Here is a 22,000-nt window from a genome sequence, read left to right as displayed (position 1 = left end):
CGAAATAAATGCAGAAATCCAATTGAAGCATTTAATCATCAGTTATATCTACTGCTACTTATAGCCAAGGGTATTTTCAAATAGAATGTTTTTTTAGGATTTCAAGTATTTTTAAAGAATAAAAAAAAGGTGCCTGAATGACATTTCACAGCTCCATATATATAATTGAATTGGTAAATGAAAGGGAAAAAAAGATATATCATTTTTAATCTTCTATATAATAAAGGTCAAGAGATAACCTTAATTTATTTCAGCACTACTTGCAACTTTACCAAATTTAATTTTGTAAAGTGCCATTATCATATTCAGCATTATGCTGAAACAGGTAATAATTCTGCTACACAAGTTTTTTCTAAATTAGATGGCAATGAGTATACTTAACGCTTATATTTCAGTGTTTTACACTTCAAGAATGTACATGTAAATTTGTATTATATGAAGTGGATATTTGTTATGCATCACTATTTTACAAACAGTAATTAGATTCATCATAAGAGACCAAAGTTAGCCTTACTTTCTGTCAAAATGATTCGTACATCATGTACATGTAAGTGTGAACATATAATTTGAATCCACCGAATAGCATTTACTGGGCTAGTTTGTATGCCTTAAGGTTTTTGTTCAAGATTTTAAAAAGCTGGTGAACCCGTTTAAAATGTGGGTTGAATATATGTTTTTCAAAAGTGCAAATAATACAAAACTTTTTTATCCAAAGATATGAGTGGATGGCCTGTATATGATGTGTTTATGTGAGCAAGTAGAAATCCTAAAGTGTTGGCATTTTTCCCATTGAAGTTTTGAACCCTTCATTGATTATTCAATAATTATTGCTCTCATACATCATTTAATGATTTTTACCTTAGGTGCTAATTAACGTACATGTAGATATTTATGTAGGAGTATGTTTTCATGTTTGTACACCTTTTAAAGTACAAGTATTATAATCGCAAAGACTTTTGAAAAATTAATTTGAAGGCAATTTCAACACCCTTTTATAAGTCCAATAGAAATCGTGTTTGGGTTACATTATACGTCATTATAATGCTTGCACATTTCAGTGAGTCGTGAACAAGGCACGGTCAAAATTACAATTGGTTGATTTTTCAAAAGCCTTTGTGATTGTGTTGGATATAGTAAATGATCTGACGGTATTGTTAAGTAAATCCCCGAACATGAAAGCGCCTTTTTCGAGTTTTTCCTAAGACAGTCAAATCTGCTTTAGCCACCACCTGCTTAGAAAGACCATCTGTCGATATATATTATAAAGACCATATTTATGTATCTCTTGAAAATTAGTTCTCATTGGAACTTGTACTTAAAGTCCACCTGCTTATAAGGACCATGCTTTTGACTCCAGTGAGTGGTCTTTATAAACAGGTTTTACTGTATCCAAACGGATTTACAGAATACACAAACATTTAGCTAAATGCAATGAAGTATAGAAGTATTCAATACAATCTTTAGCAACATTCAGGGATATCCTGTTTGAATTCATCGGGATGCATGTGCCTCCTTTGAAGTTATCTAGCATTTTTCTTCCCTGTTCGTGTCTTAGACAATCTGTATCGGCGCTATGCGTGTGCGTATTATTGTTGTTCAATGGCCCACCTGAAGTATTGGCTAAATCAATTATTTCAACGCTTTTGTATCAAAGCAAATTGTTTGAAATGCTCTCCAGTCTGACACTACATGTACAAGCATTTATTTTCCTCGATTTTACTTGCATATGAGATTTGTCCTAAATGTTAACAAACCAAATAGGTCTTCCAGCCTTTTTATGTTATAATGTTAGCATTATATTCTAAAGGGCATTAATATTTCTGTTAATTGTAAACTATGCACATTTGTAGAATCTTTAAAAACATGAAAATCCTATGCAGGTATTACATCATTTATCATGCTTTTTTTAAAACTCCGAGATTATTTTTCTTAATCAATCAAGCATGTATTTCAAGATTATTGTACTTTGTAACTTGTTCTTCCATTATCATAATGATACATGTATAATCTTCCAACATGAAGTACACCTTTGCCTTACTTGTTATATTTTCAAAAGTGTTCCAATAAAAAAAAAAGATGTAAAGACTTATAAAATATATATTTGTTTTGTGGTCTTCTGTAACAGATTTTTTTGTCATTTATTTTATTTATTGGTGTATAAAAACTGAGCAGCAGCAAGAGCTGAATAATACAATATATAGTGTGAACAAAAGAAATATAGTATAAACAAAATGAAAAATACAAATTATATTCTGCATCAGTAGACCTAAACATGTGATATCAAAGAGATAAAGGTACAGAGGGAGAGAGAGAGAGAGAGAGAGAGAGAGAGAGAGAGAGAGAAAAGGGGGGGGGTAGAGAACAAGCAGAAACAGTGACTCCAATGATAAAAAAATAATTTGTGTGAGAAATGAGGGGAAGGAAAGAGGGGGATAGAATGATGTGAATACTAATTCGGAGAGGAAATAAAGAAGGGTGAGGAAAAAGAGAGATTAGAGAGAGACGGAAAGAGACCTGGGGTTGTTTCACAAAGATTCTAAGTTGGACTTAACAATTATGTTCAAAAGTGAAATATCAAGTATTTTAGACTTTATAAATTCTGCATCAAGAACATGAACTCTCCTTGATAATAACAAATATGAAAGATTTGAATCAACATTTTTATGCCTTTTAAAATAACTTTAACAAAATATTTTCATACATGTAGATGCTAACGGCTTTCCATAATTGTTAAGTTCAACTTAGGATCTTTGTGAAACACCCCCCTGTACATGTGTGTGTATATAAAGAAAGGTGAATGCTTAGTTGGGGGAGGGGGGAGGGGTGACAGAAGTAGTGACATTAAAAAAACCAAGAATATATTGACAGGAAGAAGAGTGAGGAGGATGTGCAATATATCAAAATAAAACAAAAAACACTTGAAACGGCTTGCATATGATACATAAGATGACCGATTTATTACCAAATGGAACTATCGCAAAGCATATAACATGGCACAAATGGTACAGTATCGGTTCCTTCGAGAAACAAAATTTTCACATTTTTCTTCGTAAAATTTAAATCATCTTTAAAAAAAAGGAATTCCCACATGTTTTTATTACTATTTACAAAGGTACAAAGTGCTTTGTCCTCTAAACACTAAATAGATGGATATAATAAATTTCAGGGTACAAAGACATTTCTCGTTGCAAATCAATAGACATATTTTAGAAAACAAATCTACCACATGATTATTGTATTACACATACCACCATACAGCATACATACATGTACATGTAATATGGAAACGACAGAACACGACATGTTTGCATTATGCTCACTCTTTTAAAAAATGGTACTGTTACATAAATGTTGATATTCACATATTCATTGTTTAGAAATTTACAAAATCACATTCATTATTTTTTTAGCAGAAAAGGGCATATTCGTTGAAGAAAAATGCTATAACATTGACTCCTGTATTACAACAGTTCAGCATCCTTCATAACATTTTTATTATCGAGATAAACTTTACACTTTATTAACAGTAACATGAGAAATGTATATAACAATATAACCTTAATTCCAGGAAGTTATACAAATATAAATCTTTTTTAATCTTGGTAAATTATTAAGTACATTCTCATTTCTTATAAATACTGAGTAACTAACTTTATTTCATATAAATATCAACACAAATTTGTGTCTGATTCCGTCTTTAGATAAAATAAAAAACAGTGCGTACAGAAAATACGAACGCTTCACCATTTATCTGATCAATTAATAACGCGATATCAAAATAATAATAAAACTATGAGTAACATGAGTTAGGTTAAACATTAGATAGATTGGACCGCATCCAAGAGAAAAAAGGGCAACAAAAAGTCAGAAATATAAATTATGTTTCATAACCTGAAAAATGATTATATAAACAAATATAGTTTTTTTTTCCAGTATCCATACACAGTAGTACTGTTTGTGAAGCTTGGTTATATATTAAGTTGGATTATTTATATTCCAAAACAGACTACACGTCTATAGCATAAACATTACTGGGTCACATCAGATCTCTCCTAATACCAAATATGCAGCACTTCTACCTTTCCCTTTTCCAGAAAAAGTTTTTTTTTCTTTCCTCCTACCGGTACTTCTTTTTTCTTTACGTTAAAACAAAAATGGTTTGAGTAACAAATACACATTACGTTATGAATGTGCTCTTATTTACTACTTGTAAAAATGCAAGTTCTATCATTATACAACTTCGTTCGTGTTCAGGTACGATACCTCAGAGAAATCAGTATTTTGGTTTAAACTTGTAAAATAACTCAAAAAAGAAGAATTGTGTGACTACATGCCATAAGAATCTTGTAAAATGTGGGTTCTTTTCATGTTTAATAAGAGAATGTGTAAAGTGTATTTCATGAGTTAAATGTCAAAAATGTAAACAAATACAAATCCTCAGAATTTGAATGTAATTGGTTCAGTATATTAAGAAACAACAATTTTTTCTCACAATGCCAATTAAATTATATTAAAAAAAAGAGAAGTACATGTAGAGAACGAGAAATGGATAAAATTATTCAAGATCACTACCGGTGATAGAAAATGATAAGTGAAGTATGATAAAATACCCAAATTATTATTTGGGAAGGGCATAAAAACGAAGGATAAAAATATAAATCTATAGATGTCCCACTCCAGCAATGAAGTGTTGTATTCTTGGCTGAAGTTACATACCATATAATGGGGTCCATTTCTTACTTGGTAATGCATGTATATTTACATTTGATCGCTTGAAGACAAGCTTTGATTTTTATTTTTAATGAATCTTATTTCATATTTTCAACCCTCCCATCTTTCCTATCTTCTCTTGAATGAAACTGAAAGTAATCGTCCTTATTTTAAACAAGACAAGATAAACAAAACTGGTACTCCTGTACTAATTCATAGCCTATTGTCAATATACTGATGAATACCCTAAGGTTTCCACTACACTAACATTAAAGAGGAATAAACATAAAAATACAAATAATAGCATCCCATCATGAAATGAAATATGACTAGCAATGTAAATGTCAATGTAAATGACGTTTGATGTCATTAAAGGAAAATGAAACTCAACAAACTTTAGCTGACAGCCCTAGTAAAAAAATTGTAAGCTAGTTCAGAATATCTTGAAAATCTACAATGCAATAACTTAGCAAAGTTTACAATTTTCTTTCAAGCTATTTCCCATGGGAGCTGCCATTTTGATTAAACTAGTGAAGTCAGGAGGTTTCATTCCCCTTTTAATTCTGAAAAAAAAATAGCCAAGTTAAAAAAATCCGTCTTCTCTTGAACATAATGTAAATCATATCGTGTGTGATGGAAACCAGAAGGGATTTAACTTGTAAACTTTGTTAGTGAACGTCCTTCTGTCTCTCGGATGATCAGAATGGAATATCATCCCGCCCGCATCCAAATATAAAATGAGTAATATACAGCCCGCAAGTACATTGTATATGTATAAATTACTTCTTTGTCTATATGATAACTCTCACTATAAAATATTCTTGATTAAACAGGGAAATACAATTTTCAAGTCATAAACCAATCCCTTCTCATAGCCATTGATGAAACAGTTGAAAATAATAAACTGAGGATATAATGTATACAGCCGTGTAAATGTTAGTGTAATTCCTGATCATATCCTTCTTACTATCAGGGAATCAGAAAAACTCTTCAAAATACATCCCTAAATTTTCTTTTCTATAATTTTCATTCCTGTTACTCACTAAAAAGAAAAAACCCTGTAATTTATGTTTTTCTTTTTGACAATAAGTCGATTTAGACAAAGCCATGTTAAACATAACTTATTCATATAATATGCAAGAATAGATATTCAAAAGGTACAACATACAAGCTATACAGAGGCTTGTTTTCAGACTCTCATTCATTATTTTTAAGCCAATAGGCATTCTTTTGGTAGGTAAAGACTTCTGACTATTGAAGTGAAATTTAATGTCAGAAAATTGAGACAAACTGCACATTCTTTTACTTCAGACTGAATTTGATACACACTTTTTTTCTTACACTTACTTTCAAAATCCTGACTTACCGGTATTTAATTGAAATTTACTTTAAAAGATTTGCACAGAATTGTGATTTACCAGTACAACAATGTCGGTTTTGCAAAGCAATTTACATTTATGGTACAAGGGAAATCTGCAGGAAAATTGGCATGATTTTTCATATCCAGTAAACGGGGATACAGGAATATCATGATTAAAAATATTAGTCGGATACAGACGAATATAAACCGATACAAGAACGCATAGCAATACAAATACTTTAAAAACTAATATGAAAAACAAGAGACCTGAGGCATTATGAAGTGCTGCTATGGGAGAAAGCACTAAACATTTAAAAAAAATGAAACCAGTACACTTCTGTTCTCCATCTCTCCTACTTCTTGCACTTTTATTCAAACCAGGAAGACAATAACACAGAACAAACCTCGCCATTATGTTGCCAAATACGAAAAAACATACATAGAAAGTGCTTTAATACAAAAACCTCATAAGCAACATCCGAAATAAATCTTCCACTTCTTTGTTTCCCCCTCTCTGCATACTCATTGATGTCTCTTATGTTAATCTTCGCAAAAATTGGTCAAAGACACATTTTTGGAGGTTTGCTTTTGGTATTAGAAAGGAAGGTTTTTTTACAAAAGTTTGGCAATAAGTAGATGCAACACACACGAGTACCCTTTGTCATTACGGATGGCAAATTGTTGCTCGATATTATTAAGTGGCACATATGTGTAGAAGGACAAGGCCTCGATATGTCTTCTCGGCGAAGAAGTCGCACATTTGGTTTACTCCTATGAACTGTCTATGGCCTAATCAATGAATACAGCAAGGCGAAATGAACAATATTAACCGGATGGATACGATTCGATTTTGGTAGAAAACATATTTACCACGCTCTCCAGTCCAAGTTATCCTGGGCTTTGTATATGGATGCCGTCAGGGGAAAGTTGACAGTTCTGTGGGGACACTGCCAGAACACATATGCTCAAACAACATTAATTTTCTTGAATATTATATACCTTTCACTGTGCATGATTTGATCCTACATGCAATTACAATGACGGAAAAATCCTGCCAACATAACAATGTTTTTCTAAAAAACTAAAAAAAAATAACCATCTTTCTGAGTGACATTGATGATGACATGTCAACAACAAAAACACATTGAGAACATAAGGGATGCCAGGAACAGATAGAGTACATGCCTTACAGTTAAACTTGGCAAAAAAGGGATAGAAAATTCCAATATTCAAACACTTATCTGTCAAGAACAAATAAACTATGTTTCACATTTTGGATAAGCAAGACATCAATTTTGAATATTCCAACAGCCTACGCTTAGCATCAATATTCACAACCTTGCATCTATAGGATTAATAATGAAATATAAAAATGTTCCCTATAAGTCATCAAAAGTTCCTGCCAGGTAACTATTTGAATACTAGATTGTTTCGTGGATATTCTAAATATGTCTGCACTCACGATGAATGAAAAGATGATAAAGACTCAGGGAAAACACGTATTAAAAGTTAGGGAACATCACAAGATGTTTGAAATTAAATTTTGTCAAGTATAACCCAGCCTTTTAAGCCAAATAATCAATTGAAGCTGCCGCATAAGAACCGCATAATACACATCTGCTCCAAACAAAATGGGGCACATTTTAGAGAATGTGGAAAGAATGACTCAGTTTACCAACCCATTCAAATGTTATATATATATTTCAATTTTTTTCTAAAAACAATTTGCTCTTCATAACCACTATCCTTGCCCAAGGCTAGCTCAACATGGCAACAATGTACGCAATGTGGATCCATCCACGGGATACTGTTGTAGCTTGCTGATGAGTAAAGTAGAAGTTAATAGGGTTTCCGGGTAGAGACATCCACAAATTCAAATACAGTGGTCTGGTCTATGGTGAATGATTATAGGATACAACTTCTGACAACAAAAGTATTACATCACTTCCAACCATTGAGGGTGTGGAGACGTTGTTAGCGAAGCATACTGAGAGAGATAGTTGTGACACGCGTATATACGAGTGCACGAGTGCTGTCATAGGTTAGATCACGGAGCTCCAAATACCTCCCTTGCACATGGAATGTCTAGGAGAAGGAACTATCTGGAGCCGATGAAATGGCTGACAAATCGGAAGTGACTTCCACTGTCGCAACCATGTCTACATCAACTAACTATGGTTGTTGAATAACACGAGGAAGGGAATCGATGAAGCTGGGGGTGATTCAGAGTACACTTAGACTGTTCCTCTTGTATTTCATGGAATCTGATGATGGGGTTTCTGTGTTGTTGTCGGAGTAGAACTCTCCCTGCTTTTCGAGCTCTCTTTGGAATGTCTCCTCCAATTCCTGGAGAGGGGGAAAGTAGAGAAGAGATAGAGAGGGATAGAGAGAGAGAGAGAGAGAGAGAGAAGGGGGAGGGGGAGGAAGAGACAAAGACAGTCAGAGAGGAAAAGGGGGAGTGAGAGAGACAGATGGAGAGGGAGAGAAAGAGACAGAAAGAGAGAGAGAGAGATGAAGATGAGAATAAATGAGATGAGAAGAAAGGAGAGATAGAGAGAGATGAAAAGAAAGGAAGATGAAGAGAGGGGCAGGGGAGAGAGATGGAGAAAGAAAATGGAAAAAGACATGGAGCCAGAATAGAAAGAAGGAGGAGAGGGAAATGTGAAAGAAGAAAAGAGAGAGAGAAAAAGAGAGAGAAAAAGAGATGTAATTCATTAGGTTAACTGTCTACTGAAGACTGTTGCAGAAAATTTAGCTTGATACCTTATACATATGTACAACTACATTATTATTTCTTTTATCATTCTAATAAAAAAAAAAAAAAAAAATCAAGGCTGGTCGCATGCATCAGTTTGACTGAATCAGCTTCTTATATATTTCAAATGACAATAGGGGCAGTACTCTGAAAACTATGTTTCCTTCTATGTTACTGAGTGGGTTATTAACTGTCATAAAATGTTTAAATCCCACATAATAAACAGTTATTTGTGCTAGCCCAGATATCACCCCAAAACTACAAGTTTACCTTTTCACCTCTATGCAGAGTGTTTTATAGTGTTATTGCAGACATTACCACATGACTTATCACATACCTCTTACTATTAGACAGATATTTTCAGGATTATATTGGTACTGGACACACAATACATTAAAACCTGTCTGCACTAGTTTGGCCAGGAGGGATTAGACCTCCCTGCATGGTAGGGCTGTGCACAACAGTGTAATGAGGTACCCGAGTACACTCCCAGGCTCACAGGCGAATACTCGAGTATTCGGACGCCATGTTTTTTTATAATTTTTTTTTATTTTTTTGAATTTTTTTGAATTTTTTTGATTTTTTTTGATTTTTTTTTATTTTTTGGATTTTTGGATTTTTCCCCTTTTTTTTCATTTTTTGCCACTACCATACCACTCGGCAGTTTCTCAGGTCCCTCGCGCAGCTCTCTGAAAACGCATGCAACTTTACTTTGAGTTGCAGTTGAAGGCGCCGATTTAATAAGAATAATAACAGTAAACAATGCTGTTTTAAAAACCAAAGATGGCAGAATAATCCATTTTCCTCCAAGTCCAAACAGAAATCTGGACATTTGGTCCCAGTTTCTGAATGGTGAGTTTGACAGTGCTTGAGTTTGGAAACATTTTTACCGACGGTACCATGCCAGCGGATGCTGCTCTCCCTGGCACGGGTAAGCGTGGGCCTGGACATTTTTTTTTTTTTGCGGCCGAATATTCGGGTACAAGAAATCGTACCCGAGTAGTTGTCAACCGTGCGGGTACTCGAGCATTCGACTACCCGTCGCAGCCTTACTGCATGGTCACATACATGTGGTTAACTCATCAAATCAGTTCTCAATTAACATAAGAAAAAGGGGATCATGGGGGACCAATGGTCACCGCTTAGGCATTGTTTGCTATATAAAGTGCGCAAGTAGCTATAAGTAGTGCAGTGGGGCTTTAAAGCAACTCTCTAGGAGGACAGCTATTTTGTGTACTTACCCTCTTGCGCGGTCTGAGTTGCTCTCTCCATTTCTTGACCTCTTCTGCATGAGTTTCCTCGATACTTTTGACCTTGACCGTCTCTTGTTCCATTAGCACCTTACGCTTCTCGTTCTAGAAAGATGAAACAACAAATGAAAGTCGATGGGTTAAAACGCAATAGTCTCAGTCGTCAGCCTTCCTCTTCAGCTAGTATGATTCCTTCACCAAATACACTCCTTTTGTATTTCATACATTACTTTTATTTCCCACATTAAGTCATTTCCTTTCCCAGCTTCGCTAGCGCCCTTTGGTAAGGCATTAATCCTCATTAACCAAGTCCCTCAGAGAGGACTTTGAACCGTCGGTCCCCTTGGGTGCTTACTTACAAGCATACACATGCTTTGTTTATAGCAATTGGGTAAAATAAACCTTCAAACTATCAAATCATCATCACCTCCCTCATTCTTACTTAGCTTCGGTCTACTTACATGATCACTGAGAAGTTCTTGCATGATGGCTTCGCTGTTCTGTCTTTCATTATGTAGTTTTTTCTCTTGTTTAGCCTTCTGGTGGGCAATCTCAGCTTTGAAGCGAGCAGTCTCGTTGTCTTGGAACTGCAGAGAAAATGTGGTGATCATTTGAGAACAAGATAAACTCAGGAAGACATTCGTTTTTCCAGGAAATTTTGTTAAATAAGTCCATCATGTAACTGACAGGAGAATATGCATTTATACAAATGTTATATTACATAATGCAGCAGAAGTGGCTTGTATGGTATGACACTAATTTTGCCTTGCATTACGTGTTGCCATGGTGAAGATTTACGGCTTGCTTTTCTATAAAGAACGCCCCACTCCACAATGATATACAAAATGACTTGCGTTGACCTGGAACTTTGCTTGTTCTGCTTGAGCATGGTCATACATCAACATTTAAAGTTAAGGGGGCACTTTTATCATAAGGTGACTAAAATGGATGAAATGCATCCAAACACACATAAACAAATTTCAAGAAATAGAAAAAACATGGCCATCTTCCTTTCTCTTCTCTAATACACTGTCCTTAGCTAGTGAACCATGACCATACAACTTGTCCACATTGGGCAGTGCAATACCAATCATTCTTTGAGCAATTTTCCTTGCTCTGTCGAGCGCTTTCTCACTGTCAGATGTTTTGCCATAAATACAAATTAAATTAAAAAGAGAATTGACTGGATGATCGACTTATAAAACCACACAAGAAGAGTGTTATCCAAGTGCGTTCTCTTGAGTTGTGCCCTCTGTAGTTATCAGGGGTGATAGTGAGAACTATAAAAAAAAAAAAAGGATTTGGGAAGAAAAAAATGGCATCAAACACCATTTCCCCCTTTTGAGTAAGAACATTAGGAAAATATAGAGAAAAAAAATCATGAAAAATTAATAAAAATATCAGGATTTTTTTTTTTTTAAATCAGGAAACCGATTTAAATCGGGTAATTATCAGGCCTGAGTTACGCAGCAAGGAACAACTCATGTTTCTGAGACTCCATCGCAAAATCCCAGATAACTAGACGTACCTCTTTGATTTTCTCTCTTTCCTGCTCCGCTGTATAGCCTGGTTTATGGATCTGCAGACTCTTCTTAAACATGGAAAGCCTGGCTTGCTTCTCATTGCGTAGTCGCCGTGGTAACTGCCTCTGATCTAACACGTGCTTCTGGTTCAGCTCCTCCTCTTCGCGATCAAAATAGTTCTTGAGCTGCTGCACCTCCTGTTGTACCATTAAGTACACACAAAAACATTTAGTTATGTTGCCATATTACGACAATGCCAACTGGATCAACCCAAATCAACAATCTTCTCAGTTTTCCATACACAAAAGATGCAATCTAACTTCATGTTTGATATCAAATAAACAAACTTTAATGAATGAAAATACCATAACTAGTGCCCGAAGAATAGGGAGGTGGTCCAAGATGGAGTCGATAGAAAGCGATCTCGAGCAGGTTTAGAGTGGTTACACCAAAATAAAAGGGTGTCCGACACCAGTCTTTGGGGGCCACCGAGATAGGTTTGGAAGTTGGTTTTACATGGGTGTAGGAAAATCACAATCTACTTATCCTCAAATTATAGAAATTTCCAAAACAAAGCAATCACAGTGGAATTATAAGAAAAACAACAAAATTAAAGGTAAAGACCAGTTTTGGAAATACCCCCCTCACAAGAAATGAGATGGAAGCTCTTATTACCACTCATGTGAAAGAATATGTTTTAACTAATACGTGATCATACAAATTTTGCCGAGAAACTGCCTACTAATTGATATATTTGGTAAATCATTATATCTATTTGGACCTGACAGATATAACGCACATGTCGCGTTATCCCATGTACATCATTCTGTGTACAGTGCTTGTAACTTTATCAAGACTGGGCTAAATTTCTTATCATTTTGATCATTCCAGAACCTTGCGGTACACACCAATACTAATATGCTAGATGATCAACCTTTTCTGATCGATTCCACAACGTTTCTTTCACAATGCAATCGCATGACCAGAACTAGTCATGCGATTGGACAGATATGGACAGAATTACAAGAATAACGACAGAATTATAAGAATAAAAACAGAAGAAGGGCGGAACTTGCCTTCTCTTGTCCGAGGACCAGATGATGTCTCTGCAGGAAGAACATATCCTTGAGTTGATTCTTCTTGATTTGATGCATCTCTTTGAGGTGCTTCTCCTCCATCTCCCAAACTGCCGATTCCCTCGCTATAGTTAAAAGAGAGAGAGAGAGAGAGAGAGAGAGACAGAGAGCTCAGGGTTAACTGCAACTTTTTAAATGGAAAGAGAATCTTCATTCATTCATTTATTCATTTTTTTTTTAAATTTAAGCATGTGGGGGCCTACCTTAGCCCAAGGACTTTTCTTCTGTAGGGTTATGCATGTTATCAAAAAGAACATACAACCTATAACAATATGCAGTGAAACCTGTCTATAAAGACCACTATTTCAGCAAAGGGGTTATTGTGACTTTTGGAGACTAAGTAAGAAATTTACTAGGTAAATGGCTAAGCTAAGAAATTTACTTATCTTGAATTCAAATCGCATTTTAGACTTTACTTACCCGAGACAAAGTACAAGTAAAATACTTTCTGATAAGCATTGTGACATCACACGGTCAATCAAAAGTAATGCGCAATCAACGCGTCGCAATAAATGCGCGCTAATATAATTGTGCTCAGGTCATGATACTGCGTAAGAAAACCATATGCCTGCCAATCAAGGCTTCCAAATAATTGGCTTAAGTCTGGTAGGGAGCTGTCTTAGATTTAGGGGGAAATACTTGCCAAAAGTTTGAATTGAATACCTAAATTGGCTAAGTATTTTCAAAGCCAAATACTAAGTATAAAGCTTAAATGTTGTTCTTAAGTATTGAATTGAATACAGGCCCAGGTCCCTTCTGACCTTATAAGTGTGGAGTCATACAATACATATATCATTATTGTACCACATATTAATGGCAGTAGAAAGATGATGTTCATAGTATACCTCTCTTCTTATTGTGCTTCTCCATCAGATACTTGTGTTCGAGGGTCGCGACCTGCTGCCTATGACCTTGATTAATCTTGGCCATGTCCGCCTCGAGCGTCCTCTTCTGCCGGGAGAGGAACTCCCTCTCTTCCTCACTCTGCTTGACCTCAAACTCCTCTCTTCGTTTCCTCAGCGCGTCCCGGTCTCCCTTGGCATTCTTGAGCTCCTTGGCCGCCTTCTTCTTCCCGTCTCGGAACACTTTCATATCTTTGTCCTGGAGAGGGCGGTCACAGAAAATATTTTGCATTTATCACATATTTTTATTTCAAAGCTAAACTGCACTACTTAAAGCTACTTGCGCCCTCTATATAGCAAACAATGCCTAATCGGTGACCATTGGTCCCCCAAGGTCCCCTTTTTCTTATGTTTATTGAGAGCTGGTTTGATGAGATAACCACCTGTCAGTGCACCATGCAGTAAGGTCTAACCCCCCTGCTATAAGTAGTGCAGGGGGCTTTAAGTACAGTGTTCGATTTCTCCTACAGGCCTTCTTGTTCTCTTAGATAATTTTCAACATTTCACCAGAGACAAAGAGAGTGTCAGAAGTGAGAATATTATTTTTTTTTAAATAGAGAGAGAAAGAACAAAGAGAGAACAAAGAGAGAACAAAGAGAGAACAGGGAGTGATCGGGCAAGTGAAACAGAAAAAGGGAAGAGAGGTCAAATTAAAGAGAGCAGGGAGAGGAGAGAGAGAGAGGGAGAGAAGAAGAGAGAGAAAGAATGAGAAAGGAACATAATTTTGATAACAAAAAAGTAGAAAAGAGACATAAATGGACATGCAGACAGATAAAATGAGATAAAATATTTTTAAAATGAAGAGATATAATACAAACAGAAAAGATAAAAACAAGATAGAGAGATGGGGGGATATGATTCATATGGAAGACATAATCCTACACGTACCCTGCAGGGATAAGAGAACTTGTGCATGTCAGAGAAGAAGAAGAACACACAGCTTCAAGACTTACCTGATCTGATTTGATTTTCTTCTTGAACGTCCTCAGTTCTGCTTCCTGGGCTAGCTCTAGCTTCTCTACATTCTGCTTCTGTTGCCCGGTTAGATGCTCGATCTCCAAATCAAACTTCTTTACCGCCATCTGAAAAATGAAGGAGAGAAACACATTGCTATCTTGATACAAATGTAAGAATGGTATAGCCGTCAAGATGGTATGCCTTTAAGATCAATCATTGCATTCTGACAATGATGAATTCAGAAATGATAGGAGTGTAGACTAGCATTCGATCACATATTGAGTTCCAATCAATGCATTTTAGAAGAAAGTGGCTTCATTGTATTCTAAATTCTCTATTGATGGTAATAATAATAGTTTGTTCGTTTTCTCATTTTGTCATTTTGACAAGCGCACACTTGCTCATTACCACACTAACATTCACATCCTATCGGGTACCCATTTAACACCTGGGTGGAGAGTGGCAAATCTAGATCAATGTCTTGCCAAAGGACATTACAGCTGTGGCGGGACTTGAGCCGCAGACCTTGTGATCCACAGTACGGCGACATATCCACTCGTCCAAAGAAAAGTGAATAATCTTACTGCTTTCTCAGCATCCTGTCTCTTGATCAGTTGATCCTTCTGTTGTAGGATCTTGGAAGCTAGATTATTAACTTCTTTCAGCTCTCCTTTCCTCATGAGACGGATCTCTCGAAGCTCGTTCTTTCTGTATGGGTCGAAAATTGGAATCATAATAATCTCACCATCGGTCGATTGAAACACATTTTATATTCCAAACAAAAGATGAAAACAACATTGGACTTTATTGATGTTTCATGCACTATTAGTATTCATGTATCCCTTACAGAAACTTAAGCTTATTACAAGCCCTTTCCTCATAAGACGGATCTCTCAAAGGTCGTTCTTTCTGCATGGGTTGAAAATTGGAATCATAATAATCTCACCATCGGTCGATTGAAACACATTTCATATTCCACACCAAAGGTGAAAACAACATTGCACTTCATTAATGTTTCATCCTCCAAACAAACGAAAAAAATTCATCTTGCAAAATTTCACTTCTAATTGGCCCTATATTCCCATGAGCAGTCATACTGCACATTCAATGATATTGATTGATTGAAGGATTTTTTTGATAATTATCCTTTCGTGCAGTCTAAAGACTGAATTGCAATGGTTACAACAGTTTACAATGTATATACATGATAAAAGCAATTATACAATAACTATTAAAAAAGTGTAGGCAATCGACATTGAAATTCAAATAAAATTGATCAAATGACAATAATGTAAGTGGAATAGACAGGCTCTTTAACAATAGAAAATTCAGTGATGATAGGTAGGGTCTAAACTTTAACAAGGGTTGTCAACCCTTGAACTTGAATTACAGATCCTTTTTTTTTTAAAAGTTTATACCGAAAGTAACAAGATCCTACCTGAAGGCATGGAGTTTCTTAGCCTTGTCCTCTTGACCTTCCTTCACGACCTTAGAGGTCGTCAGGGTCACGACCTTTCCATCCAGGACAAACTTCCTGGTTTTCTTCAAGGTCTTGTAATGGATCTGAGCCTGTGAGGGTCAAAGTTCAGAGGTCATATAAATTCCATGTCAAAATAAGAATTCGGATGACTTCAAATAAAATCTAATCCTACAAAGATACACGTATTCAACTTGACATAAATATCATATTATTTTCATTTTGAAAGGTGAATTATTTAAGGATAAATCACAATGAACGTTTGCATATTCATATAAGATATATGAACATTAATTCCAAAACATATATGTAATTGGTTGAAAACATAAAGCAAAAATGTATGTGGTATGTCACAGTTGAATATAAATTTTTGTAAATTTCTTATGCTGCAGAAATGGGCATGGACTTATTCAAATGATATACCTTTTTTTCAATGAATGAAACTAGAAGACAGGATGATTCATTTAGAATTCTTTTGCAGAGAGATTGCATTCTTTCCTCTGTCTAAATGTTCATGCAAATCTCCTAAACTAAAAATGTGATGATGCTATAAAACTTACCCCTGTAACTTCCTTTAACAAATAAAACTATTATATTAGTACTTTCTATTTCATTTATTTTGTAATTTTTTTTTTTTGCATGCAATTCTTTTAAATCGGCAAGAATGTGCAGGTATTGTGTAGCGCAATTAAAGCTGTGACATTCAGAATGATCTAAATTGTATGATATAGGAGCATTTAAATGATTTTTCAAATAACTCATTTTAAAATTACAAAATAATTCTTCAAATTAAAAACAAATTGAGTGCAAGATGCTGTAGGGGCCTTTTGTATAAACGAATTTGCAATGAAATCTAACTCCAAATATCAAACGATACTTTATTTCAACCATTAAGAATCAAGTATATATATATATATGTTTCATATGTTTCATATATTTGTTTCATCAAAATATATATGCAAAAGGCCCCTTGTGAATAAAAAATAAAATTCATTCCATAAAGCACTTTTAAATTAAAAACTTAACAGCTTATAAATCAAGATTTACATCATTCAAATTTGAAGGAGAACAAGTTCAAAATAAACAAACTATAAAATTAAAGAGGAACAGCATGAGTTCACTGGGGAAATTGAACACACATGTTTAACAACATGATGTAAACATTGACATGAAACAACAAATGTTCAACAAACTCAAAAATTATGAAAATAAAACATGATTCATACAAGCATGTCAAAGGGGTACCAAAAAACACTTGAATTGAACTCAAAACAAAATACCATTCCCTCACTGCATGTAATCTCATACACATTACCGGTATACAAAACCCTTACATTTATGAATGAATGAATGATTATTTTGAACCCAGTAACTAACAGATTTTTTTTTTAAATCTACAGATGTATTTGAGGTGAAATTTATCATTGTATAACAAATTTTATTTCACATAGTTACTGATCAAGACAAAAAAATGTGATCACAACAAATTATACATTTTGCATTATTATATCCTTTCTAATAATGCAGTGGTAACTTCTTCTAACAACTGATTCTAAGGTTCGTCAAAGTGTTGTCTAGCATAGCAACAACATTATGAGTCGGACTCTTTGCATATGTAACAAGAGCACAATTTTATCACTGGTTTAAGCATTTCGTAAATAATATCCTGTCAACAAACACCTGATGAAATAATTAAGGGACAAATAATTGTATCAAATACAACACCAGGGTATACAAAACAACTTCCAAATTTAACCTTGGTTATCCTTTAACATGAGGGGGGGGGGCATTTACACAGTCATATCAACAATGCGTATAAATCCAACAAATTAGCAACAAAACTACATACTTACCAACAAATTAAAGAGAGAACTAACAAAAGTAAATCTTTACATTACATTATTCAACAGGTGGTGTAAAATTGAACAATGCTTGACATACCGTACCTATAATCAATCATGTCATTTGGATGTTACAAATCACAAAAACACTAAAAAATCACATCATCAAATCTACTTAATGTCAGGACAGTCAGGTGCATGTATACCAACTAAAACTGTATCATTTTCTTTGTATCATTAAACAGTTATGGGAAATGGGGAAGACACTACCTGCACTCAGCTACTGGGAACATTTAAGATATCAATTTCTTGTTTTGTTAAATTTACTATTGTTGAATAGTAAACAAAATTATAACTCTTTGTAGACCAAACTATATACTTGCGATAGAATTTATGTGAACAATAAAGTTGACTTTTTGCAGCCCTTGGCATAGTTGGGGCTTAAACACAAAAGCATCAAAGTACTGGGTGTTTACCATGTTTATCCCTTCTAATCTCTGGCAAATTCATAGGAAGTGATATCAACAATTGGTAATTCATTTAATTCTAGATGGTGATTGTTTCCTGTTGAATTTTAGCCTTGGCAGTGATGTCAGGAAGTACACATTGGGGGCTGGAATCGGATGAATTTAACCCATAGGCATAGCACGTCAGGCATTTGTACGTGTATATTGAAATGAATCAGCTTTACCTCTTTAAATTGGCACCAATTATTTGTATATTTCACTGTTATATTCTTCAAGACAAGTCAGTGTGATGTCAAATGAACTTGTGTCAATGAAAATTGAAAAAGAAAAAAAGTAAGAAAAATAACAAATATTCAACAACAAAAAATCTTAAGAGAATTAAAAGAGTATAAATTCCTTTCAAAAATGCAAATGTAGAGCTTACTTTCAAGTAATGCTTATTTTCAATTAATTAAATCAAATATTTTTTACTCATGAAAGGCACACTGTACTGCAAGACATGGACTTTTAAATTATTTGTGAATTTGAATCTTTGATCTGCTCATGCATTATGCCTAATTCATTGCATTCTGGATCAAGAGATAACTAAAAAATATCACAAAACAGCCAAACTGAATTTGTATGGGTTAAAGGCATCGTTTAACAATGTTAAATCTGAGATGAGATGCATGGCCCTACGTGTTTAATATCAGTGTCTGTGATATGGTGTAATATCAAAGCCCTATAAAATTTCGCTTCAAAATGATCATGAAGTGCCTCAAAAAAGTAAAAATCTTTGAGTGACCGGTTTTACCATACTCATTTCCCCCAATAGACTGTAGTGTTATAAAAACTGTTAAGAAAACGGTTTCTGAAATTTTGAAATCAAATCATAAATATCTTGATAATCAGACAGTTGATCGGCCTGTAAACGTCATGGGCTTGTAAACGTCATTGGATTCCTGACTGACCTAAAGGTTTATAATTATGATTGCAGCATGAGCTAAATCCAGGATTTTGTTTCAGAATCTGAGGCAAAGATACCCAATCCCTTTAAGGGAAACAGTTCTGATATTTGCAACAAGGACAACTCAATTTCTCCCCCGGGAGGACTTCCTATCTGTTGTTTGATCACGCAACCTCCCTCCAGTAGAGTTTCTAACAGCTGCCATGGACATCAAATATTGTTTGATGACATTGGGTATTATTAGAGTGGAAACAAATTAGTGTTTTCCCCATCGAACCCTAAATCAAAACAAGTGGAGAAATTTTAGCACTGATAAAAATATATGATACATGTCTATGTAAACTTGTAATAAATTTGTAATATGATAGATGACCCATGTATATTTCATGTATTTTCAAAATCCTTGGGGTTAAAATCAGGAAAGTGAACACATACTGTCACTGATGATCTGATATTGCTTCTTTGTTTTTATTTACTGCTAATAACATAAACGAGATAATTCATTAGGGCAATGTTTTTTTAATGTTTTTTGAAGAGTTTTTTAAAAGTCTTTGTGAAATTTCCAGAGCAGAAGAATTATCTGTTTATTCTGTTCCTGTGTATTTTCTTTTCATTGTATATCTAACTCATTTATCCTCAAGCATTACGAATCATTATATATTTCATGAACGCGACGCAGGAGCAGGAAAAATTCAAGGCACCGACTAAAAAAGCTGATTGTGCTTCTAGCTGTTCATTATTTCCTCTTGTACGTCCCTTTGGACTACTGCCTAGACCTTGATACATCATTGCATCTTATGCAAGACTGGGGGATAACTATCAAAACACAGAAATCACATAATCCCTATCTGATAAGACTAAATACATGCAGGAACCTTTATAAAAATGCAAGGATGTTTGGCAGACTATCTGCTTTCCTCTGTATATCACAACAATCATGACGGCGTCTTCCGTTGACGCAAATTTACGCATTTGTTTGGGTCTGATGCTTACATGTGGATTGTGAAAAGCAGACGACAAAAGACTGTAAGAATATGAAAGCATCCATGGGCTCATGTGGGTGAGAGAAATTGCAATTGAGGTAAGAATGGAGGAAGGGTTAAATAATGTACCGGTATATGACGTAAAGCCAATCTTGAGTATTTAAAAGCTATATCATCTAATTTAATTGAAGTATATCTTTGAATTCAGACACACTGAAGCTTTTTGTCTATTAAACTGTACATCATTAAAAAGTGAAAGGCAAGCATCTGATGAAAGCAACAAAAATGAAAGAAGCTGCAGTACTGGTATGTCTTTATAAAAAAGTTATTCTTCAATTCTGTAGTATTAATCATCTCTTGGTATTATAAATGAATTGCTATCTTCTTGTTATGGATGACTTCCTAAAATCAAGGTGCACTAAATTTCAAATTGGAGTGAATTTATTTCCTTACAATATTTTAATTTGACAGTGAGTGAATGTTCATCTGACAAAATCATCCAATATATGACAAATTTCCATCCTTACAGGGATCCTCCAATATTAAAATGACAAATTTTGAATGAATTGATGGTGTTTCTACATTTTTCCATCAGGAAAATAAGCTTATGGTTTTGAATAAACAGCATGATGTTACAGAGGTTTTGGTTGATACACCCTGTATAAGCTTTGTTTTGATGAAGCAGAAAAACAAAGATATTACAAGTAGGTCATAGGTAGGCTCGTAGGTCATCTAGGTAGGCTCGTGTATTACAGACAAGGCTCAATGGAGCTACATGTATGTATGCATGCATACATTTATTTTGCAGGACATTGTCAATGCCATAGGTCTAACCTCTTGAAAATATTGCAATTAGAATTAAGAATATATGGAATTGAAAAGAGTATTTCTATATATGTCTACCTTCTTTCCATAATAATTTTTCTACATCTTTATATGTTTCTCTCTACCTTTCCTTGGGATTAAAATTTGTCACTCTTTTCTCTTTTTCAACTTCTATTCTCCCATTACCAATATGAAAAGTTTGTCAAATCATGGAATGATAAATGGCAAAGTCATGGCATTAACTGACGCTCATAAAATACTTAGATGATCAAGGCACAATATAACTCTTTGCCCATTGGTATTCTTAATGCATATCTTATTACAACAATTAAGAAATTGCTTCTGCATCATCAAAAAGGGACTATTTCTAATGGTAATTCCCCTTTGAAGTTTGAAATTAATGCGAACATCGCGAGACAAGATATTATCAATATTTGAGCAAGAATTGTGTCTAGGTTGACCTATTGGCTGAAAGATTATGAGCATAATTAACTGTTTTTCAGTTTCAGCAAAATAATACATGCAAGCAGCATTATCTTCATGAATCTCTGTGAATTAAAGGTACATGTAATACAAAGTTTTGGGAAATTTTGAAAAATGGGTGGAAAGTGATTCTTTATAATTTTGTTATATTTAGATGCCCCTGTGAATGTATTATAAAATTCAAAATTGAATATAAAATTTTACCGGTGCTCCCGGTAAATGTTGATCAATTTCAAATAGCGCCTACGGCCGTACAATGGTAGCTGGGACCATGAAAATCTTAGAATATGTAGTTATGATATATAATTTTCAAACGAATATATCTAAATGTCGATTTTAGTCAAGAAACATTGTTTTATAGCTTGATTAATATCTTGACCTTGAG

General features: G+C 34.5%; 1 protein-coding gene across 1 annotated transcript in view; it reads right to left on the bottom strand.

Annotated features, from left to right (window-relative positions):
- Positions 1–2,933: 2,933 nt before the first annotated feature.
- The window catches only part of LOC588762 (serine/threonine-protein kinase 10), a 74,576-nt gene continuing 55,509 nt past the window's right edge, over positions 2,934–22,000 (bottom strand). Inside the window, exons 10-18 of the mRNA XM_030986422.1 lie at positions 16,032–16,162; positions 15,178–15,301; positions 14,590–14,718; positions 13,580–13,835; positions 12,675–12,799; positions 11,604–11,795; positions 10,537–10,662; positions 10,067–10,180; positions 2,934–8,416 (exon numbers count right to left, since the gene is read on the bottom strand). Of these exons, the coding sequence (XP_030842282.1) occupies positions 8,294–8,416; positions 10,067–10,180; positions 10,537–10,662; positions 11,604–11,795; positions 12,675–12,799; positions 13,580–13,835; positions 14,590–14,718; positions 15,178–15,301; positions 16,032–16,162 (1,320 nt within the window). The 3' untranslated portion in view covers positions 2,934–8,293. The remainder of the gene's footprint in view (positions 8,417–10,066; positions 10,181–10,536; positions 10,663–11,603; positions 11,796–12,674; positions 12,800–13,579; positions 13,836–14,589; positions 14,719–15,177; positions 15,302–16,031; positions 16,163–22,000) is intronic.

This window comes from Strongylocentrotus purpuratus, unplaced genomic scaffold, assembly GCF_000002235.5.
Source record: "Strongylocentrotus purpuratus isolate Spur 01 unplaced genomic scaffold, Spur_5.0 spur5_scaffold_15, whole genome shotgun sequence".
Classification (NCBI taxonomy): Eukaryota; Metazoa; Echinodermata; class Echinoidea; order Camarodonta; family Strongylocentrotidae; genus Strongylocentrotus; species Strongylocentrotus purpuratus.
Note: the sequence above shows the minus strand (reverse complement) of the source record. Positions and strands in the feature narration are given on the sequence as shown.